This window comes from Morone saxatilis, unplaced genomic scaffold (assembly GCF_004916995.1).
Source record: "Morone saxatilis isolate NCDOM2014 unplaced genomic scaffold, NCSU_SB_2.0 Contig3, whole genome shotgun sequence".
Lineage (NCBI taxonomy): Eukaryota > Metazoa > Chordata > Actinopteri > Moronidae > Morone > Morone saxatilis.
In genome coordinates this window covers 3870217-3881531 of record NW_023339873.1, presented here as the reverse complement: position 1 = coordinate 3881531, position 11315 = coordinate 3870217, and the positions used below count along the sequence as shown (strand labels likewise).

The 11315-nt window shown below is 39.2% G+C and overlaps 1 protein-coding gene across 1 annotated transcript in view; it reads right to left on the bottom strand.

Moving 5' to 3' along the window:
* Nucleotides 1-7696: 7696 nt before the first annotated feature.
* The window catches only part of zfyve21 (zinc finger, FYVE domain containing 21), a gene marked incomplete at its 5' end in the record, with an annotated part of 6796 nt that continues 3177 nt past the window's right edge, over nucleotides 7697-11315 (bottom strand). Inside the window, 5 exon segments of the mRNA XM_035673639.1 lie at nucleotides 7697-7732; nucleotides 8608-8783; nucleotides 9961-10014; nucleotides 10315-10406; nucleotides 10838-10913. Of these exon segments, the coding sequence (XP_035529532.1) occupies nucleotides 7697-7732; nucleotides 8608-8783; nucleotides 9961-10014; nucleotides 10315-10406; nucleotides 10838-10913 (434 nt within the window).

Sequence of the window (11315 nt, the reverse complement as noted above, 5' to 3'; positions counted from 1 at the left end):
AGTGAACCAAATACCGAGATATAGGCTGCTGGGGTAGATTTTCCAGGTTTGGAACCACTGTCCTACACACTTGGAAGGCTGGAGATTATCAAATGGTGTTCAATCTGCAACTTCACTGCTAGATGCCACTAAATCCAACACTTAAATAACAACACACAACACTTCAAATGTTATTTAACATCTGACAGGAGGCTGCAAATAGGCCTAATGATTATTTCTAATTATCATGATTGATATTTTCTTGATTATTTGCAAAAAAAAACATCCAAAAACTGTGAAAAAAAGCACATTGGATCAAGGATAGCTTTATCCCCAAAGATAACACAATAACCATCATAACCATCAACCAACAGACCATAACATACGATACAAAGATCACATAAAGTTGTTTAAAACAGGAACAGATCACTGTTTAAGTCTGTTGGTCCTTCATCTTGGCGTCTGTCGAGCCAGACGAAGGCGACTTAAAACTATTCTGGACAGTGGCGGCTCCGGATCAGCCGAGGACAGAGGCTCACCTTGTGCAGGCTGTGGAAGGGTCATTTAGGTCGTGCCTGGTAATGTACTGGCTAACAAAGGAAATGGTAGAGGACCGATTCATAAGAATAGGAGTAAAACGTTACAATTTCCTACAGCCCAAGGTGATATCAGGTGTCTGTTTGTCCAACCAACAGTCTGAATCCCAAAGATATTGAATTCTATATAATGTAAGACAAGAAAGCAGCTCGTTCGCAGCTGGAAACAGTACATTTGGACTTTTGCTTTAAAAAACACTTTAATTTATTACTTGATGACCAAAATAGCTGTCACTTTGCAATAAAGCATTCAGCCATGTGGATACACACCCATAAAATACAAGAATCAATAGGTCAAATCAGCTGATTGAAAGAACCGCCGGACATGTTTGGCTCTGTTCCTGTTGTGATTGTCATCCATACGAGCAAGTGGTTCTCGCACTAACAAGCACAACTCAGAGTCCGACGAGCGGCTGTGCTGGTTATCACCCCATGGTCTTCAGGCTATTGCTGAGTCAGTTCACAATAAAGTTTGAGGACTCAGATTTTTAAACCTACCTCTACCTTCTTCTTTATAATCACTGTTGTCTGCTTCATTAGTTATTAAATTAGAAATCAATCCATATGTCAGATCTTTCATCCTCAATTTCCTCTGTTCCCTGTTATTCTCGTTTCATTATTCTCACTTCATTGTACCGTCAAACTAACTGGAGGGCAGCCTGTTGGAGCTCACCGCTTCAGTCCAGCTGAAATATTCTCAACGAACATTAGATTCAATTCAGATTCAATTCAATTTTATTCTGGGTATAGCGCCAATTCATAACAGAAGTATCTCAGGACACGTTTTCAAACTAGAGCAGGTCTAGCACAGAACTCCTGTTAGTGGATGTGTCGTATAGCATTTTGTGAGACATTCATGGTTCCCAGAAGGAGTGAATGCTAATGAACCTTGGTGATCCACTGAGGTTCTTTCCACCAGAGATTTGTGCTTTTGTAGGAAATGTCTTTGACAAACAATTTTATTATATCTCATGTATTAAATTTTAGTCCCCTCAGGATTGTAATAACTGTTGGTAACCTTTAACTTTCCTCCCAGCGGCCACCATGAAGTTAAATATTAATTTTGTCTAATACCATTAGTTGCATTGGAGGCAAACACCTGCAAAGCTAATGACATTCCATCAGCCTCAGATTATCTACTTTGGTGGCTAACAGCTTGGTACCACTTGTTGGGATCCCCGGTAGCTCACCTGTAAGCATGTTCTTCTTTGTCGGAAGGTTGGAGCCCTTAATTGCATCATCGATTTGAGTTCAAGTTCCGGACCTGCTGGCCTTTTTACTGTGTGCTCATCTCTTTCTATTGTCATTCGTGAGCTGTCAATAAAGACAAAAAGCCCCCAAAAAATATTGGAAAAAAACATTAGTATGTGAGCTTCCTATGTATGCGTGCTGATAGGGATTCAAAATAAAATATTGAAGAAAATAATTATAACATGGACTAATTTATTGAGGTGGTACGTTGGGATGTGTGGCTGGTAGTTGTTTGTGGACGTAAATCACATTTGAAATGTCTCTTGATAATGTAGAAATACTTCAGAGTGTTGCTGTGGCCATTTGGTTAAAAAACAATTTAACTTTCTCAAAAATTTAATTTAAATAAAAATCAGTTTGTGAATGCTAAATGTTCCAGATATGACAGGCATCCCTGACCCATCGCTTTGCAAAGACACCAGCCACAGTCTTCTTGGAATTGACCTGTAAGTAATCTTAGAATACTTCATGAATTTAAGGCTCTCTGATGGACATTTCTTCCGCTTATTGCTTCGTACACAGTCTTGTGTCTCCAGGCTTTTCCTTTCAATTATGCTGTTTTCTTGAGAATTTAAAATGGCAAAGCAGTCTTCCTGTACAAATAAGTGTTCTTGGAATTTTTTTCCTTTCACAAAGAAGTGAATAATTCCACATTTACGAGATCTTCCTACGCCATTAAAAATGACAGAATCTATGGAATATGGGCTACATTTCGTTCATTCTTCGTAAATTGTTGTCTGCTGGAACACAAGATGCACTTCACGTGTAGAAAACCCATGATGTCACAAATCATGCTCGTGAACAACATCTGATTTTCCAATGAAGCTCCGGAGAAACTTTGCCATGGTGAGAACATCCGTTCTGTAATTTGTCAAACACTCTGCACAAACATTATTCTGCACAGGTCGAAGCGTCAACATCCAACTAATAGGGAACAAAAAGTTCCCTCCACTCAAAAATATTTTGAGTGGAGGGGGAACTTTAAGAAATTCAATTTTAAATAAAAAAGTGAGTAATTATGTGGTCATGACTTTATTTTTACTTTAGTGTTTAATAGAATCAGGAGAGGATGTCAAGCCTTATTTCTTTGCTGTGACAAATATGAGCAATCACATATGTTCACTTCTAAATCATTTATGCTGAAGAGTCGGGACTGAAGGTATTTTATTAGTGGGAATTTTCTGTGCGGCCTCTTTCCTTCTCTGCTTTAAATATTCGTATTTTAAGTACTTTAGACAACTTGTCTCTTCACTCTCAGTATTAAATCAATTGAACTGCCGCAACTTTGAACGACTGATATGTTATTGTAGATCCTTTGTTTGTGTGTTTGCTGGTCGACAGTTTCTTCATTGTGATTTCGTCAACACTGGATCTTACCTCTATGTGTGAGGACAGCCTTCATTGCTTTTTAGCGAAATAAAGCGTATTTGAAATGAGAGGAGAGGATGGAATGGGTTGGAGTGGAGGAAGGTCGGAGATGGTGGACAGATTGAGGCCTGCATGAGAGAAAACGACGAGGTTGGTACGAAGAGAGAGAGAGATAGAGAGAGGGTAAGCGGGTGTAAACTATTTATATTTGAACCTTTTGCTGGTATATGCTTGACCTGGCACAACCACCAAAGTTCTTCCCCTTGGCTCCAGGGCTAAATGTGTAAAATTATATCGCAGGATAAATTGTTTTGCTTGGATTATATTTAAACAAATGCACTATTATAACTTAATCATTCATTACTTTTACTTTTTACATTAACTTGGGCAGAAATTAAATCCTGCTAAATTTCTTAAGCTTACTATTAGAAGACATTTGATATCTTTTGAATTACAAATTCTGGGTATACTCACAAAAGAAGAATCAGTGGTGGGGTAAGTTCCAGGGACTAATAAGATGTTATTTTTTTCATGCGTTTTTGATGAATTAATGAACCTGATGAGTACATTAGATCTTTCCTTCTCCGGTGTTTGTTCTCGTTAATGGGATGAATCTCTGTTCCAAATGACACACCAACACGACAGGCACAAGATGTGGAGAGAGCGCGCGAGTGTGGAGTTTTATTCTCCAAATTATCCAACAGGACGAGTGTTTAGTTGGAGCGATCTTCGAGCGCTTAATAAATGGAAGCGGGAGGGTAAAAAGCGGATGTAATCAGGGTGGAATTCAAAGTGCAGCGTACAAACACTGACTGAGTCACGGTGACGTTACAACAAAAACTCATCATGAACTTCTAACTGAGGACAGAGTGAGAGGGCTGCACAGTGAATCCAACACTGTCTTTACTCACATCAACTCACTGATAGATCAGTTTATTAGAGTTAATGAACAATTACAAATATTGGAAAACTGCACTGTAACTTACATTTTCTGTGTGTTTTGGATAAACCCCTGGAAGGACGGTGCATTCTGCCAGTGTGTTATTATTATTGATTTCTAATTCAAACACAACTGCTAACGTCACCGGTCTGAGTTTGATGTTTAGATTTAAACCTGAAGGGACGATGCACCTTATTGGTGTTAAATATTCGGTGCAGTGGGCAGCAAATCAACAGAGGACTTAAAGAAGGAAAGTACGGTGCAGCTCTCACATCCATCTTCATAACAAACGTCTCTACAATGGAAGAACAGCGTTGTTGGAGAAACCTCGTGGACGTACATGAACGCCTCCTCGTCTTCCTCCGTCTCTGCTCTGAACGCCTCGGACCGAACGACAACTTGTGATTTTAATTCTTAGGTGAAGCAGCGTATATAAAAATAAACTTTATGTGGAGGATGTCGTTTTCATTGGATACAGATTTTAATGAGGAAAGGTAAAAAGGCCAACACGCAGTTCTGTGCTCCATTAAACAACTTTTAAGTTCTTTCTTTTGAGGTTATAAAAACAGGGAAGACACACAGATGCCAGCGAGATTTAAAAAAAAAAAAAAAGCATGAAGCAACCTATACTTGGTGAGCTAAATATAGCACATAGTGTCAGCAACTGCAATCTAACTGCATTTATAGTTTCATGTGTTTACTCGGGTGTCTCAACGTCCACTTACTAGCTCTTTCTGGAGCTTTCATCACGTATACGTCTCACATACGATGTTACCAAAGACTGCGAGGCGTGGTTGAAAGCGCCAGAAAAAAGCTATTAACAGGACGGTGAGGTCAGGCTTTTGTGTCACACTTCTTCGATCTTAAATTCACAAGTACACTTCATGCTTTAAACAATAAATGTGTTTAGGATACCACATTTTACGTTGCAGGAAATCTTCCAACGTGAATGTTGACTGGGGCGTATGTTGTGTGTTCACTCGACACTTTCACCACCTCAAACTTTTTGTTTACAATAGGCCAGACTGACAATCCCACAAACTCAACCAGAACTGAGCATTCGGGTGATGGAAGGAGGTGATTTCACATCGCGGTTGTGTCTCTGGACGATGACGATAATAGAAAATAAAAACAGGAAAAGCCGACTCTGTTCAGAGGAAGGATAAAAGGAATTACCGTTTACAAATGTTACAAAAACGACGGTCATACTACAAATTATGTGAGTACGTACACGCTTTGTGTTAAAGTAGGAACAGATAACAAAATAGCTTATACAAAAACTTCAATACATGAAACTACATTTAAAGCATTTGTTTATGTCTGTGTATTAATGCTTCACTAGAATCAGTGAATAGTCTGTAGTCTCCTTAGACGGCGAGGCCTAAAGATCAAAATCTGTAAATACTTGTAGCAGAGAAAAGAGATATAAACGCAAGAAACAGAAACATCTCACCCGAACGTTCATTTACTCTGAAACTCAACTGTCTTAAAGGAAAAATCTGTTTAAACTGTCAATAAATCTGTGACGTTCTTTGCATTTCAGGGAATAAGTCTGCTTCCTCAACCTGCCTCTTCCTACATTTCCCACAATGCCCTTCACTCATGCTCAAAACTCGACCTCCCACCTTATTCTGATCCATTTCCTGCTCCTGTATTAAATGCCCTCTAACACACACAGTCCAAGGACTCTTTCACACGAGGAGCTGAAGATCGCATTGCCAACCCCTGCGATCAGCTGACAACCTGCTCAACCTCCTGAGCCACAGCTGCCCAAAGCGTCTGCTCCCATTGAGCTGTAGCTAATATGCTTGTAAAACCTAAAACAACTTATGGATCTCAAAGTTCGGCTTCTTGGCTGATCAAGGTATTTTTTTAACTGATCTTTATCAGCTATACAGAACACAAACCTAAGCCCAATTCTCTGTTTTAAAGGTAGAAAAAGCTGCAACATAATCCTTTGGGGACAAACACGCAAGTCAAAGTACGTCTACTGAAAGTGTTTTTGCAGCTGACCGGCTCAGATTGCTGCTGTAAGTGTCTGATGACATTACAGAAAGGATCCCTACAGAGAAGTTTGTTCAAGAGTGAAATCCTTTTTGTTTAACCTCAAACAGCCTTGATATCCCTCTGTTCAAATACACCAGACTCCATTAACAAAAAGAGTCATTTTACCTCACAGAACACAGGATAGTTTGATTCGTTGTGATTAAATTACTCATGTTGAATGTTCTAGTGTTATTACAATGCTGCATTAAGTGGAATTGATAAAAAGCTATTTATAAAGACACCTTTTAGTTTGTTTACTTGGTTACTTTGATAAGAAAACCAATGTTGAACTGTGAAAAGCCACACAAAATATTTTTAGCTTTTCTATTTTATAAGCAAAAAGTAAAATAAAAAAGTATATATATTAAGCCTGGATGCAGACATCCTTTCTTAATGCATTGCAGAGCTAGCATTTACTAATTTTAATCACTTTAATGTACTTGAAGTGTGCAGTGTGCTACTGTAATATCTAGAAAAATGAATGTATCAGATCGGGACTCGGACAGATGCTCAATATAAAATCACTCAGATCCATAAAAAAATCACAAAATCCTCTGAAGCAAACATCAACATCTTTGTCAGTGAGATTAACACAAACCAAACAAAGTGGGCCCTGAAATGCAAAGTACATCACATACAGCTGCTTTTCTACGTGCATTAAAGGGTTTTATGGTGGATTCGTCCTTCAACCTGCTTCATCTGGAAGATCTGGGCTCAAACTGCCTCAACCATCGAGCATCCGACCTGCTGAAGGTCTCTCGAGCGAGACATTCGCTCCTTACTTGGCGCTGTTCAGCTGACCTCTGTGGGAAGAGGCTCAGCAAAAGGAAAAGTAAAAATATCCCAACAGGGATCCATAAAGTGTTCATCACTTCTTCCAGGAAATAAAATCCTCATTGACACAAAACTAATTTAACGGCAGCGTATAAAACTATTGTGTTTTCCAACTGTGCCTCTATCTGAAGTTTTACTGCATCTCTCAAGTTATGAAAAATGGTTTATGACAAGTACGGTGTCACATTTTATGGATGTTATCTCAACTTCTGTGTGAAAGTACAAACTGTAAGTATCAGAGGATCACATGGCGGGCAAACACAAAGTCCAGTTCTCAAATGTGAGAAAGTAAAAGAAGATTTAAAAACCTACAGACTGCACTCTCACTGTAGAAACATTACTGCTGCATGCCCTGATTCATGTGTTAAATCAAAGAGGATTAAAGAACTCTGAGAGATTTAAAATGTAGAAAAATAGGAAGAGGAACAATCAGCCTACTTGTGGTAAACGTGATGTACAAAGTACTGGTTATAGAGGTAATAAAGTGTTTGTTATAGAAACATTTCTCGCAGAAATTACCATGATAAGAACTCGTATCAAGAACTGATGAGGAATCAGACGGATAAGCGGAATCAGAACTGGCGTTAATAAAATCCAAACGATACCAAACCCCCCCTCCCGCTGAGACGGGGTATAAACACTTGGGTGTGTGCTGCCTGGAGTCTTACAGGCTGCCTGCACGTCACTGGTCCCGAGCTTCATACAGCAGTTTGGCCGCCTGTGAGGAAGACAGACATAAAATAATAACATGTAAATGCAGGAAGAGACTATGGAAAGCAGCCACGTTCACCAAACGACCATGGAGGAAGATTAAAGCTATAAAATGTTCCACGTTAAAGTGTCTATAGACTCTGGCTCCATGTTCTGTATGTAGTTGTGTTCTTACATTATCCCAAATGTTTCCAACAATGTTCAAACTCAGAGAAATTTAAAAAACTCAGTGCTGTGCTTGTCATAAAAGTTGTATCCAGTTTGAAGCCACATTTTTACCATCCACTTGGTGCTTTTTAACATCTGGATCTTAAGTTATCAGAGAAACAAGCTGATTCCATCATCCCACACTACTTTATCAGAGGATCACATGGCGGACAAACACAAAGTCCACTTCTCAAATGTGAGAAAGTAAAAGAAGATTTAAAAACCTACAGACTCTAACTTGTGTTGAAACACTTCTTCTCCTGCGCTCTCACTGTAGAATATATCAGAAAACTGAATTATGAGATGAAATATGGAAATTAGAAAGAATAAAATACCAAAAACAACTTCTTTATTCTTAGATCTTTATGACTGCTGAGGAGAATGTAAACTTTGGCCTGACGGTGGCGCCAGAGGACCCGACATGTTGTTACCTCTGTACACGGTCATTCTGGGTTTGTCTTCATGCTACTGAATGTTTGCATTAAGTACAGATGAGCCATGCAAATGCCCCCATGTACCATTAACCATACAGCACGCCATGCCTTACCCCTGCATATCAGGACTTTAGACCCTGAAAGATAAAACTATAAAGCTGGTCTCTATAATATCTAATTAAGTGGTTCCTCTGTAACAGTCCCGCATCGTTGAGTCAGCAGCACTAAGGACTTTAATTACATGTTTTGCAGCGACAGTACGAGTCCTGTTTGTCTGTCCAGTGTACGTTGTGCATTGGCAGCCAACCAACGAGGCCACCTTCTTGTCGTCCGCTGCCTCCATGCGGAGCTGCTGAGCGTCCTGGGAGCCCATTGGCTTGTAGTGGAGCAGCATGCCGCTGGCCCGCGACGTCCCTCCTACACACACACACACAGTAAGACATGGACTAAGAAAACATGACTGATGGTCTAAACTGTATAATCTGTCATTGGTTTTGTTCCTCTTTTGTCTTTCTAAACTATCAGGCAGCTCAGCTAAAAGTTATTTTGACATTTCAAAGTCTGTTACGGCATCACTAACACTTTGAAGTAGAAGAGGTTTGACACTTTGTAAATACTGTAAGAAGTCCTAAAACTGACGTCAGTGAACAGGAACAACTTTCTTTCTCTTTTCTGGCTCATTAAAAACAGCTGCAGCTTATTTAACAAAATAAAAATGAGGTTAAATGAGAAAGAAAAAGGGGACGCTGCGGTACAGTTACATGTCTAGTCATCAAATAACAAATATAAACTAAAAATGGAAATATACATTTATATTTATATATATAATATCCCTTTACAAGGAACATTTCTCATGAGATCTTTTTCCTGCTGCTGCGTCTGATCACAAAGTTTGTTCACTCTCAACAACATCAATAACAAACCCTTAAAGGTTCCATATGTACGATCTGAAGCATTTTACACATTATGTTTGTGTATTAATCACTTTTTAATGCCAAAATGAAACCTTCTTCAACTTTCTGTTGCCTGTGGACAGATTTATATGTTTCCATGTAGGGATGAGGGTCAGATTGTCCCCGAGAATCCAAAAGTCAAAGCTAAAATTACTGCAAAGTTTGTGGAAGATTATTGTGATATTGCCGGCCGGCTGTGTCTTGGCTGTGCAGTTAGTTAGCAGCATGGAGTCAATGGTCCATATAAAAATAGGCCCCTTGCAGATAGTAACTTTAGTCTAAATATGATTGAACTTATTTTCCAGCATTCAGGATGATGCTCGCTCTCGCCTACGGACTGCAGTTCACTTAACATCCACCGGTGTCACTATAAACAACCGTTTTCTGAAAGTGACATATGGAACCTTTAAAAAAACGTTGAATGCATGCACACACAAACAGATGCAACGATGGAGAGATGTCAGTGATCTCAATGAGGCGTAAACATGAAGCAGGACAGAATCACTGGTTTCTTTTTCAGGCGGCTTCATGCACACAGATGAAAACCGGAAGAAACCGGATCTGGAAAAAAAAAACAAAGACGGACGTATGGAGTGACGATAATGAGCGACTCAACGGCACCAGAGTGAACCGAAGCTAACCTTCAGAGATATACTGACTGTCCAGGAGACTGGTGTAAGTGTGAATGTCATTCTCTGAGGCCGGAAGAGGAAGAGGAGCCGGGTCGCCAGAGTCAAAGCAGCAGAGGAGGAAGAGTTCGTTAGTGTGCAATTAGGAAAAAAGAAGAAGTGTTATTTAAGACATTTCTCAGCTGGTTAGTGGATCCGACAGAAAACATTATAAAGACACGCAGAGAGTTCCTGAGTCATTATTTATACAACAGAAAACAACAAGTAAGTTATATTTCTTCTTTTCATAGCAAACCTAACAGCTGTATCAGATTTAAACGTGAGATTTTTGGGGGCTTGTAACACCTCTTTATATCAGAGTCTCACCTCCTGGACTCGTCCCGTCTGTCAAAATCTGCATGCTGGAGATCCGAGACAACTCCACCTCGAAGTGACTCTCACCGTCGAGGAACAGATACCTGATGTTTAAAGGATTAAAGAGGACAAATTTAATTCATTTCCAAAACAAATCACAACCAGTTTGACTAATAACGACTCTGTGAATCTGACTGCTGCAACCAAATGTTGGATTTGTATTATTTTAATTTGATAATGAATATATTAATATTTTATAATTTGTTTTTTTGCCACTTATTCAGCTTCCTACTTTGTCAATTTGCCCGTCAGCCTGGTTGTTTGTATCTGAAGAACTTTTCTCTGCACCGTACAGCTGATCTTTATAATAAACTCATGAATTATTCTGATTATACATCCGCTCACACATCTGTTAACATCAGACCTGAATGTAGAAAACTCTTTGGTCCTGTTTATATCCATTATCTTGTATCTTGACACACAATACGTCCAGACATTTATCACTAATGAGGTCATGTGCTAAACTTTGGCTCACCTGTGGTTGTTGGAGAGGCGACACGTCATAGTTTCAGACTTCTCCGACGTTCCCAAAGTGACGACAAAGGTGCCACCTGGAAACACAAGAACACAAGTTTACATGTGATAAACATGAAAAGACGACTGTGAGCATCTGGAGTTAAAAGTAGAACGTGTTTTAATCCCAAAGATGGCTTAAAGATAAAAACTAATAAAGTTTTAACTGATTAATGAAGGATTATCACAGATTTATTGGCTGAGCAAGAAACAATCTCCTCCTCTGTTCCCGGGTTAGGGTGTTGGTACCGCAGTGAAGTTGACCTTTTGAATAAAAAATGTCATCACTTCATTGTTGTCTCCCATTAAACATCTGTGTGACATTGTGTGATAATTAACACATTAGTTCTTGAATTAGAACCAAAAACGTGTTCGTCGAGTCATTTTTAAGGTCAAAAGTGGTCAAAAACTGTGAAATATGGTCATCGATTCTTCAGTTA